Source organism: Silene latifolia, chromosome 10 (genome assembly GCF_048544455.1).
Source record: "Silene latifolia isolate original U9 population chromosome 10, ASM4854445v1, whole genome shotgun sequence".
In the NCBI taxonomy this organism is placed as follows: Eukaryota; Viridiplantae; Streptophyta; class Magnoliopsida; order Caryophyllales; family Caryophyllaceae; genus Silene; species Silene latifolia.
In genome coordinates, this window is record NC_133535.1 from 149,779,320 (window position 1) to 149,792,348 (window position 13,029).

Consider the following 13,029-nt stretch of genomic DNA (forward strand, 5'->3'; position numbering starts at 1 on the left):
TCCAACGGCATCCGGCGGAAGAAAGTTCTTGATCGTCGCCGTTGACTACTTCACCAAATGGGTTGAAGGCGTAGCAAGATTTCTGCAAAGACGACGGCCGTCGAGAAAGGTAATCTGGGAAAATGTCATAACTCGTTTTGGGTTACCCCAAGTCATGGTATTCGACCACGGCCGAGAGTTTTGGAGTGACACAATAATGAGCCGGGCGGAAGAACTCGGTATCAAATTTGCATACTCCTCCGTCTCACACCCACGAGCAACGACAAAGTGAGGCGGAGGCGACAATAAAACAATCCTCAACGGTTTGAAGAAGACAGTTGAAGACCTAAAGGGAAGATGGGCCGATGAACTACCCGGCGTCCCCGTGGTCCCCTGCGAACCACGGAGAAAGAAGCAACGGGTGCACCCATTCCACCTAGTTTATGGGTCCGAAGCAGTCCTACCAATTGAAGCAACGGTGCCAACATTCAGAACGGCCACCTTTAACCCGGTTGAAAATGAGGAAGGCTTAAGAACCTCCCTATACCTAGTTGAAGAAAGCCGAGATACAGCACGCCTCAACTTGGCGGTATACCAAAACCGAATGAGAAGAGCTTACAACCGAAGAGTCCACAAAAGGGACTTGAAAGTAGGGGATCTAGTCCTAAGAAAGTCAGCCGCCACCAACAAGGGAAACATTCATGGTAAAGTAACGGCCAACTGGGAGGGCCCCTACAAAGTGGTTGAAGAAATGAGGCCGGGCACATACCGGCTGACCGACATGGAGGGTGTGCCTCTAATGAGCCATTGGAACACTGACAATCTCAGAAAATACTTTGTGTAGCGGCGGAGGTGTCCAAAACAATTGTTGACACCCCAACGCATGTTTATATCTAATGAAGAATCACCCAATTTTTCCATCAAAGTGTTAACCCCCTCCGCGGTCATATCAAGGCAGACGCCCCGGCCCAAGCCAGGCAGTCACCCCAAGAATGCTGTCGCGTCGTAACCCCTAGTCGCCTCGGCCAACCGAAGGCCTGGCAGGGGACACAACGATCGATACGCCAACCTACGCTGTCGCGTCGTAACCCCTAGTCACCTCGGCCAACCAAAGGCCTGGCAGGGGACACAACGATCGATACGCCAACTTACGCTGTCGCGTCGTAACCCCTAGTCGCCTCGGCCAACCAAAGGCCTGGCAGGGGACACAACGATCGATACGCCAACTTACGCTGTCGCGTTGTAACCCCTAGTCGCCTCGGCAAACCGAAGGCCTGGCAGGGGACACAACGATCGATACGCCAACTTACGCTGTCGCGCCGTAACCCCTAGTCACCTCGGCCAACCGAAGGCCTGGCAGGGGACACAAGGGTCGATACGCTGACATGTTCAAAAAAAAAAAAAAAAAGACGTTAAACGCAATTGATGCGCATTCTAGCTGCCTCGGCTGAGCCGAAGGTAAAGATGAAAAAGCGCTCAATTAATAACGCAAGAAGGCAAGAAAAGACCTCGGCCAAGCCAGAGGCAAAACAAGCGAACTTTGATTCATGACAACAGATTACAAACGAGGAGAATGCAGACGACGGCCGTCCCCATAGGGATAAGCCAAAACGCAACCTACCAGAGTTTTACATAAACAATAAAAAGAAAAGCAAAAGATTACAGACATGATATTTGAAGCGCCAAAAGATGGCAGGGAGGAAAGGCTCGAGTTGGCCCCCCGAACAGCTAAAGCTATCCGAGATGCCGGGTGAGTCCGTGACGACCGCCCGTCTCCCTATGCCTCGTTGCCCTCCATCGATGCGTAGCATCTTCGGTGGCCGGCTCGAAGAAGACTCGACGTTTTCAAGCGCCTTTAGCCTCTCGGCCTCCTTCACCTTTGCATCATAGGCCGCCACGGCCTCGGCCTCCCGAGCCGCCTTCGCCGCCTCCGCCTTCTCCGCAGCCCGCCCTCAAAGATCGCCCATCTCATCCGTGTCGGTCAAATTTATCCCACGGGAAGGAGCCGTCGGGGATGAGCTTTTTGATTGCCTCCCTGGTCGCCTCCTCGGCCTGGTCCCGGAATTGGGCACACATTTTAGGGAGGAGATCATCTTGAAGCATTTCAATATCCTTCTCCTTTTGAGCAAGGGTAGCCTGCGTATCCCTGAGCGCCTCCGCCTGGTTATGGAATAGATCCTTCCACTCTTCCCTCTTGGCAACCACGGCGTCATAAGCGCCCTTATACCTGTCCCGCTCCTCCATCATCTTGGCGGTGGCGGCATCGATCCTCAACTTTGGCCCTCTCGGCCCCTAGCAGCTTCTCGCCTTTCCACACGCTTCTTGGCAGCAAGGAGATCCAGCTTAGCCTTCCCGGCTTCTCCCTTTGCAGCGGAGAGATCAAGCTTGAGCCGTTGGATCAGTGGCCTAGCCTGGGCCATGGCCTCTTCTTGCTCCATAATGTAGGAGCCGGCCAGTTGAGTCCACTTCGCCAGCCTCTTGGATATTTTTGCACCCTCTGCCACAAGCTCGGCGGGGGGAACCTTCTGAAGTGCGGAGTCAACGGTGACATTCCTATAATCCGCCCCCTCAGGTTGCTTCTCTATCTGCCGCTCAGTAAGAACGGCGGCTGCCGACGGCGGATCTACAAAAAATTTACACAGCGCATCCACGTCAACATTCATTGACACATCAGAGAGTCTGTCATCGGGAACGCATAATGAACCAGCTAAGTCTGAACCACAGGTTAGGTCCGTACCAGTCTGGACCCTCTTAAATGGAGGACCGGGTGAATCACTCTTTTCCCCGGCAGCGGCAGAAGCCGGCAATGGCTCTTTTCTCTTCTTGGGAGAAGGAGGGCCCTTCGCAACGGTCACCATCTCCTCGGAGGCATCGATGACCTCCACATGCTCCTTCTGGACCGTTGGGGTTGAAGAGGGAGCTGGGATCGACAACGTCGCAGACCTGGACCTTGCCTTTGATGTTCTCTTCGGCACACCCCCGAGAACCCGTGCTTGAGCCGCCGCCTGATCCAGCGCCTTCAGCTGCTTGTCCATAAGTTCGTTGGGAGCCAATCTACGATCACGCGTGTCAGCCTGAGGGTGCTGCTCAACGACGTTCCCGTCCCTATCAAGCCCCAACCTCTTCAAGGTCTCCTCGCATGCATCCTGGCCAAACCGGTCTGCAAGAAACCAGACAAGAGTTACATAAAAGAAGTAAAACAAAGCTCTAAAAACAGGAGCGTAATAGGCAAAAATGGGCCTCACACCGACCCTACTCACCCTGGTTGAGGGCCGGTATGAGGCCGACGCGGCAAAGCAGCTCATCCTGAAGAATAATCTGAGTCGGGGGCACCCATCCCTTCTCGATCAAACAAGCAGACGCCCGCTCCTCGTCAGCACTGAGAGCAACCCTGCTAGCATCCATTTTGTGCTTACTCTGGGAGACCCATTTTTCACGCTCCCTTTTACTCTCGCACCGTAAGTTGACTTGGTGCTGGAAGGACCGGGGCAACGGATAGTCATCCGGCACTTGAACATACACCCACCGCCCCTTCCAGTCCTTGCAAGAGGAAAGCTTTTCAACGGAGAGGACGCCCGGCTCCATCTGCACGCTGTACCACCCCACCTTACCGGGGGTCGATGCCCGAAGATGATGAAGCCGGCGGAATAAATTAACGGTAGGTACCTCCCCCTTGAAAAGACAGAGCCACACGAAGCCAACTATCGTCCTAACAGCTAACGGATGCAGCTGAGCCACGGCAACGTTCATAGCTTTGACGATGGCCGCGACGTATTTATTCAAAGGAAACCGGAGGCCATACTCCAGATGCCTGATATATACGCCGATATGCCCCGGAAGAGGGCAACAGACCGCCTGACCCTTCCCAGGGATAACGATTTTGTACCCCTCACCGAAGTAGAAATGACCCTCGAAAAGAGTCCCACCAGAACAACTGGCGAATTTATTGGTCCAGGCACGGTCAGGACCAGTCTCGCACGCCTCGCCGTGGCCCAGGATAGGCGGTCTCTCCTCACCAGAAGGAATCCCTTCCTCACAGTCATCATCCCCCCACCCTCCGGAGCTTTTGGATCGACTTCAGGAGACGGAGACCTAGGGCCCCCAAACCTTATCGGGATGGCGTTTAGTATCTCCTCCTCATCAAGACGCGACGAGGAACCCCCCGGCGCAGGCTCACTAGGTCCAGCACCAGCAGAAGACATGTTACAACAAAACTTACGAGTTAAAAAGAGAATTTATTTGTTTACCTTGAAGAAAACTGCCACGCCGGAGTAATAATTCGGAAAGCTAGAGAGTGGTTTCGTCACAAGGGCTAGAAAGAAGGAAATTTTTGAGGAAATGAAATTGGTGGCCAATTTCAGGGACTAAGTACCCTATTTATAGAGGAAAGCCCATGAAGAGGAACCAATCAGGGCGCAGCCCATGAAACATCAGCCAATCAACAAACAGACACGTGTCGAGCATGGAACCACGGGATGTCAATCGTCGCGACAGTTGAATGTCAATCAATGCAACAGTGACCAAGCGTCTTCAACACGCCCCTTCATATCTCTGCCTATTCATCTTCCTCGACAAATTCCTAAGTATCTGTTCTCCGCCGGCCACGTGATCAACCAAGCCAGAAAGCACCGGCCAGGGGGCAATCAGAAACAACCGGCACTCTCTACCTGGTCTCAGCCAGCGTCATTGCCTTTTTCCACATCGGACGTCCCTTACACATCCATGTGGAGGGGGGATATGGTGCAGCCTAAGCAGAGCCATGCCGGGGAAGAAGAAGCCGGGGCATAAATTGCTGGCGGCACAGAATATACGCTCAGCATACATCGGAGCCCATGCCACGGCATAGACTACGCTGGGGGCAAATTGATGGGGCATATTCTGCACCCTCTGACCAAGTCAACATATTGAGCAAGGTCAAAGATATCCACAGCAAGTCAACGGCTTAAACAGCCTAACCGACGCAGCCTGTCGGCCTGCCTCTTGTGCCTCGGCTAGGACACCTTGTCCGCCGGGGCACACATCCGCGAACTCATATCCAAGACCCCTCGGCGGCGAGTCAACATGGCCCGCCGGCCTGCCATGGGTCCCTCGGCCGAGGGTAGCTCAGTCTTTCCACCTGCTAGCCACTTGGCCACTACGTGACAAAAGGTGAAAGTATATAAATACTCCTCAACTATCATTGAGGAAAGGATCCACAATTAAACCTAAGAATCACTATTCATCTGGTAATATCTTCCTTATCTCTCTACAATACGCACCTTGCTAAGTAACAACAACTTACCTCTCTAAGTTACTGACTTGAGCGTCGGAGTGAGTTCGCTCGGCCCAAAGCCGAGCCCTCAGTTTGTTCATCGTTTCAGGAGACCGCAAGGAGGATTCAACTAAGGACGTCATTCTACAAGCACGGGTGGTAACATATAACTGCTCTGGAATTACACCCGGAACACTTACAACTAGTTTTAATCCCGTGCACCAAAAATTGCACGGGATTACTTGTTAAACAATTGTTATTATTAAATTATGAATGGAGAAAATGTAGAAATATTAAAGTTTAAATATACTAAGTAAGAATATCAATCAACAATATTGAATATAGTAAAGACAATAACATTAATACAGTCGTTATTACATGGGACGAATTGACATGGTGAGACGATTTCGTTGTATATAAAAACAACTTACTTATTAGTATTAGATAAATAGTTTATTTGTTGAAATGAACCGTCTCACAGATCCGTTTTACTCTATAATTCGTGTCAATCTAAATAGGCTCAATAACAAACTGTTGGCTCAAAATCTAAATATGATTAAAATAGCCTTAAATAACTTCAAACTAATCCATTAAAATCTCAGTACATATCGCCAAAGGCCCCACCTTCACCTTATAGTAAATTAGCAATGTTAACCTAACATACTTATACTTCACAGTTCACACGCCTCTTTCTCTTTCGCTCTCTCTCTCATCAAACACACCCTCAGCAGTCACCGTCATTATATCATTTTCTCAAACCTATAATTTCTCTTTATAATCCTTATTCATTAAATAATATATCATCTCGTTTCTCGATAATGTTTACCCAGTTGTCAATCTCTCTCACAATCAGCTATGTTTGTTTCATTTTTTGTTCATGTTTCTTTGATTTTTTTTATTCAATTTCTCATAGATCTGATGGTTATTTTTTTTAAAGTTGATTTTTTTTTTTTTATAAAATTATTAGTGAATATCATCGATCTAATGAGTATTATTTTTTTAAATAAAATTACTCAATATGAGTAAGTATGTGTTTTTAAATAATATTCTTTTTACTTTATCTGGTTGCTTATATTATGTTTAAATTATTATTTTCATTTATTTAAAACTTATTTTCGTTAATTTAAAAAAATCTCATATTTTGAATGTAATCTTCCCTTTTTTGAAGTTTTTTTTGACAAAACAATAGAGTATTTCTAAGAACGAAAATTAAATCTATTCAATTTAAATGACTTGGATATTTTATAAAAATATTTATCAATTAAATTTCAAAATCTTATTTTTATATAAGTTTTTAATGGCATGTTTTTCCTATTATAGTTACAGGATTTTTAAAGAGAATTTTTTGAAATAAATTGTTAATTTTAGCTTTCAAATTTTTTTGAAGATTTTAAAACAATTTTTTCAAAAAAAATAAGTAATTTTTAGATGTTAAATATTTGTAATCGCTTACTTGAGATCATTTAAAAGAATTAGATTATATTAATTCAAATTAGATTAGCTTAGATTATACGGACTATTAATAAATTGATTTTATTATAAAAAACGTGCAAAATAAACTTAAAATCATTTTTTTCGAAGTAATTTTTCAGATTTGAATTGGGTGGAGGAGAGGAGAGGAGAGATTGAGAGGAGAGAGGGTAATTAAGTGGTGTATAGAAAGTGGTGGGTCATATATGTTGCCAAATTTTTAAAAAAATTCAGCCAATGGGAAACCTTCAAAAAAAACCCGACTTTTATACTAGTTAGATTATGTGATTTTTTTTTTGGATTAATGTTAATGGTAAGAATAACTCTTAGTCTCAAATTATATATGTTGTTGGCGTTAAGCTCGTGCGTTATAACGGAGTAATTAACTTAGTTTATAATTATAATGAAAAAAATTATAAGGGTTTAATGTTTACATGGTACATCTAATCATTTCTTTACATTAATGTAGATTGCGAATGTTGGTGGTTGAATCTATTTTACATTACTTCTTCCGTTCCAATGAGTTGTATACATTTGCTTCGTGCGTTAGAACGTAATAATCAAGCAAGTAAAACAAATTAGGTTACTAATTTTTTTTTTTTTTTTTTTTTTTTTTTTTTTTTTTTTTGTCGGAGAGAAAAGATGTATTACATGATAGTTTGGCTCTCGGAGCCCATAATACATCCATTGTGTAAGACTAAAACAACATTATTAATACAAACTACTAAAACTATGATAGCATGGAGTAGAACGGAATATTGATAGCGAGCATTTGAACCAGCTTCACCATCACACTTGACTTCCATAAACCGCTGATACATAAAAACCGTCGGGTGACAATAACAAGGTATACTTACGCTCTTGCGAAAAGAACGTAGAAATAAAAGGTGACAAGCAAGACGATGAAGTCTGCCATCGGTGGAGATAACTCTCCTACACCTTAGAGATTGAACCCTTGGATCGTAAGACCAGCAAACCACGAAAATCGGAATGTAGATAGATGAGAACAAGGACAACCCCACAACCAAACACCCCTCCACGAGACTCCAAAAGGCACCAAATTCCGAGACCAACCCACACTCGACTGAGAGGATCCATAACATGATTCCAAGACGGAAGCAAACTCCAAATGATAGAGGGACAGGACACCCTAAACCCTTGAAGGAGATGCTTACATAAGGAAATCTTTATTAAGGAAAAACAAATTAAAAAGACAAAAATAAAAAGGACACTTCTAACTAAAGTCATGAAATAAAAGGAAAGTGACCATCACAACCAACCCACCCGACACTACAATCCGATCCATATTGAAACTACCAAGTCAGACCAACACTCCAATCATAAAACTGAAAAGGACCAAAACAGGATGAACCCAAGTCAAACAAAGATGAAAGAGTCCCCATCAAGTCAACAAGATCAGACCATAAACTCCACAACAATCCTAGGCCGAAACATGAACCACAAGACAACAAACACTCGGAACACCCCAAAGCTCCAAACGAAGCAACGGGGGACACACGGGGACATGCAAACCGCAAAAGGTGGAAAACACGCAACAAAGCCACTCATAACACCAACCGACTCCTCCCAGACCACCGTTAAACATGCAAATGAACAAAGACATAGACGACACTCACTGACACTATTGGTAAACGAAAAAGGACCGATAGGTGGGGGGGAAATGGGGATCACCATATCGGACCCAAAATCACATAGGACAACAAAGCGGAAATGGATGAGCTATACTCATCGACACGAAAAGAAAATCAGCCCGGAGGTGGGGAAATGGGGGATCACCTGCCGGGATGAAATCCAAAAGGACGGAGACAGGACAAGGAGTCGGGAGAGGGGACATGCAAGACCACCAAGAGAAGGCAGACCACCGTGAACGAGAAAAGTGACGACACCAGCAACGGAGTAGACCCAAGAACAACAAAAAAAAACCAAACTTCAACAGATCGGACAAGGGAAGACGAAATTATAAACTGATTGGAGACGGTGACCGAGGAAACATCCATCCGAAGTAAAACAATCGGAAATCAAACGTAATCGCTTTAAGCAAGGAGTGAATGACCCTCCTCGAGACAAGCCAAAGCGCGCCACATCTCCGGAGAGGCGGTAAAAATATAGGGGATGTAGAGGGGTGGGTGGCTAGTGATGGAGCAAGACTTAAATTTTTGGGGTTTTTTGGGGTTTTTTTTGGAGAGAGAAAATTAGAGAGAGGAGAGAGCTTTAGTCTTATCTTTTATTAGGTTACTAATTGTTCATAAAGAAAATTCAAAGCTAAAATCTATTGTCTGTCAGTTAGTCTTGCTGAAGACGGATCGGAGCAAGTGACTGTCTGTCAGTTAGTCTTGCCGAAGACGGATCGGAGCAAGTGACGGGTAATGTCATTTACAAAACGGATAGGGGGGACAAGGTGGGGGCACCCCATGTGCTTCCCTCTCTCCTCTATTTGGGTCATTTGTGAGAGAAAATGGTATCCGTCACTCCAAAGTGACGGATACGTGTCGTGTTCAATGAAATTTTGTGATTGTCTATATACTTCTAAATTATGGGCCACATCAACGGAATGACTAGGGAAAGGAAATTCAAAGCTAAAATCAATTGTCTATACACTTTCATCTTAATGACTGTTAGAATAAGACATCGTCAATATTTACTACCTTAATTAATCATAAAATTATCTCATATGTAAATTTAGAATAAAACCGCCCTAAACTTTTTTTTTTTTTTTTTACAATCGGGATAACGAGATCTACATTTTAATAGCACGCTTAGCTATCTTATGAGCGGCTTTATTACAAATTCTAGGAACATAAGCAAAAGAAATGCAATGAAAGTTTGCCGCTAGATCGATTATATCGTCAATAGTATTCCTAGTCCAATGTAACGATAATAAAACATAACAAACTCAATTAAGATTGAGTGGACCGAATGTAAATTGATTTTAATTAGTCTTGTGGTTCCACATTGAAGAGGATGGGACATCCTCTTAGCATTAATCTCTACCTCAAACCCAAAATATTATACTACTAGTTGGTCATTTCATCTGTAAGAATGGACCTAATTAATTACGAGTAGTATTCTCAAATAAGATCGTTGTACTCTAGACAGTAGACACAGTCTTTTAATTACTAACATGCTGTGAAGCGATTGTTAAAAGTTGGGGTTGAGCTCCCAAGCACGAATCCTCATACCAACAGCGTAAGCCACAAATGCGTCAATAGCAGCCTGCAAGGCTTGGCCACAGCTAAGATTTTCAACCTCCCAGTCACTCCTAGCCACCGTATCGCTTCGTCCAATATCAATATCAAGCACCTCCTCTGCTATTTCAGCAATTGTTGATCGATAAAGGCTCCTTCCATTATCATCTTCCACGTGGTGGCGAAGATCAATCGGCATCCCTGCCTCCATCTCTAGCTTGTGGCGCGACTCCCTGATACACATGATATATAACAATTCCATCACATTCAATTGTTTACTTCATCTTTCGCATTAAAAACAAACTTTATATGACTTTTTAAGGTCAAAATTAAAAACATAAGCAGTTAAGTATAAAATGCGGTTAGAGTTCGTTATAAGACCAATTAATCTTGTTTCAGACCGTCTTACACAAAGATTGTGTAAAATGTATCCAATTCACAAAAATCATCTCCGTCACATTCAATTGTTTACTTCCTCTTTCCAATCAACAACAAACTTCGTTTATGACTTTTTAAGGCCAAACTTGAACAATTTTGACGGTTAATAATTTAAAACAAAAGTATAAAATGCCGTTAGAGACCAATTATAGTAAAAGTAGTTATCAAAAACCGTTTTACAAAATATTCGTGTAAGGCCAACTTAAACAAGTACTCCGTATTATATTTCCAACAATTTAAGCCTAAACTGGATCAATATCACACAGACAACTACGAATGCGAGAGGATGAGTAATTGTATAAATGTAGAAAAATACGGTTGCATACGAGAGAGTATACTAATTCCGTCCATTCAAATCAATTTCATTTCTAATTTTGGTCAAGATTTTATAAAAAAATTGACGAAATATTAATCATATAATAATCTTGCTTGTTGATTGGTTGTAATTCAAAAATCGGTCATAAAATTATACTGAAAATAACAAAAAAAAATTTAAAATACTCCGAATAAACATAAAACAATATCTCAAAATATCGTCGAATATTGCAAAAAAAAACGCGAAAAATCAAATAGGAAGATCATAGTGAAAGGATTCCGTCACCTAAGTTTAGCGGCATCCTGATGATTCCAAAGACCGACGAAAGTAACACGGGAATCAGACAGTAACCGACGAAGAACACGAGGACAGGAGCCGGCACGGTGGAGTTTGAAGACAAGACATTGGCGGCCAATGCAGAGTTGGATGGTAGCAGCAGAGTGATTGTAGAAGTAGGTGGATGGGGTCCACTGAACGCCTAAACCGACAACGAGACGGTGACGATGGAAACGGTGGTTATGGAGAAGGGAGTGAAGCCAGTCGCGTGCGATACCGGGGTGGTTGGTGACGGTGGTAGAGATTTGATGGGTTTGGTTGTTGTTACCGATTAGGGTTATTGTGAAATTGGAGTTGTAGTGTGGGTTTTCTGATATTAGTATTCCCATTGTTTTTTGAATTTTTGTGGTAATGGAATGGTGGGGCGAGTGAGTTTATATAGTGGGGATTAGTTTAAGTTTGTTTAGACCTGCGGAACTGATACAGATGTTTAAGACGGAATTTCGGGGGTTCGTCCCTCATAAGTACAAAAGTAAAAATAGTTTTAGGACGGAACTGGCATAAATTGTAGTGTAAAACGGTTTCACACCGTCTTAAGCAATAACGCCTGCGCAACTGAAAGTTATTGGGTCCGAAAGCCGTTGGTGATTTCTTTGATGGGCGGTGCTTATTCTTGCCGGCTAATGAGATTAGGATGGTGCGAAATTCAACTTCATTCTTAAGAGTGAACTAGTTTTACACCCGTGCAGAAAATTGCACGGGATTCTTTTAAAATTCTGATATTCGACGTCTGATAATTTATATAAATATAATGAGATGTAAATATTTAGGTGAAGTACTTCATGATTTCTCTATCTAACTTCTTATTACATATGATTTGTTATTTTGAGAATTATGATTTGATATGATAAAATTGAATGTTCGAATTATAACTAAAAAAATGTGAGATGTAAATTAGTTGTTTATACTCCCTCCGTCACAGTTATTTGTTTGCTTTTCAATTTTAGGGATGTCTATAATAGAGAATTGAATCCTCGATACTCAATTTGGTCCGCTTGTCATCTAATGATTGACCTACCCCTTTTTTTGTCTATGTGCTAAAGCCAAAGCAAACAAATAACCGAAGGCAGTACCGAATATGTCGTAGCTTAAATCATAATCCGGAATTAAGTTCTCATATTTTTTATTGACAAAAAGTGAAATAGTAATGAAATCCAACTATCCATTTATCCAAGTAGACCAAGCAAAGCTGTCCCGATCCTAATGATCCGAGACGCGAAAATGACCGGAAATGTATCACCCGAAAGTGACGCAATACACCCGAAGTGACCCGACCCAAAACTGACCCGATCCAAAGTGACCCGATTGACCTAAAATGACTTAATTACTGCAAAATCATGATCCAAAATAACATAAACGACCCAGATTGACCCGACCCAATATAACCTCGTTCGAAGTGATCATATAAATTATTGGGCCGATCCGATGTGACCCGACCCGAACTCAACCTGAATATCCCATTTACCACGTCTATATCCAAGTATACCAAGCCCAACCCATCATAATTACTAAACCTAAATTCTTGAACATACTTCCAAGTTCCAAGTTCCAAGTTCCAACCGCCTCCTTCACTTACTCACTTGATCACCTTCTATAGTTCTATCACATTAACCTTGTATCCATTAACCATTTATTCATAATCAAAACCTCATATATATTTCTCAAAAAAAACCCTCATATATATTCCTCCTATATACACAATCCGTTTAATTCAATCTTATATTCTATAAAACACATTAATTATTAAATACTCACACAATACAATGGAGTCTTTGCACAATTTATGGACTTCCTAACATTCACATATCTATCTATTTCAATCTATTTTTACCTTAGATCTCCCTGCTTTCATGATTTTTTTTTTGTTGAATGCCTCCAAGTAAATTTTTGATTGAAACTCAAGTTCTAATCATCGCACCAATTTATTTAAGTTGTTCAATCCAAGCTTCATTTTTTTCAACCAGATTTATTTATGTATTTAATTTGGTTATAATTATTTTGATTTTGTAATCATGCCGACATTATTTTTTTCT

The 13,029-nt window shown here is 42.6% G+C and overlaps 1 protein-coding gene across 1 annotated transcript; it reads right to left on the bottom strand.

Annotated features, from left to right (window-relative positions):
- Nucleotides 1–9,627: 9,627 nt before the first annotated feature.
- On the bottom strand, nt 9,628–13,013 carry LOC141606335 (uncharacterized). Its single transcript, XM_074425423.1, has 2 exons — nt 10,946–13,013; nt 9,628–10,139 (listed from the first exon to the last, which is right to left on the bottom strand). The coding sequence occupies exons 1-2, from the start codon at nt 11,323–11,325 to the stop codon at nt 9,860–9,862; spliced, it is 660 nt and encodes a 219-aa protein (XP_074281524.1). The 5' UTR covers nt 11,326–13,013; the 3' UTR covers nt 9,628–9,859.
- Between the last annotated feature and the right edge of the window lie 16 nt (nt 13,014–13,029).

What these genes read in the sequence shown, in the direction of transcription:
- LOC141606335 (XM_074425423.1), bottom strand. Translation starts at nt 11,325, where the DNA reads ATGGGAATACTAATATCAGAAAACCCACACTACAACTCCAATTTCACA. An exon ending in CAGGATGCCGCTAAACTTAG is followed by an intron (nt 10,140 to 10,945) that starts GTGACGGAATCC and finishes CATGTGTATCAG; the next exon opens with GGAGTCGCGCCACAAGCTAG.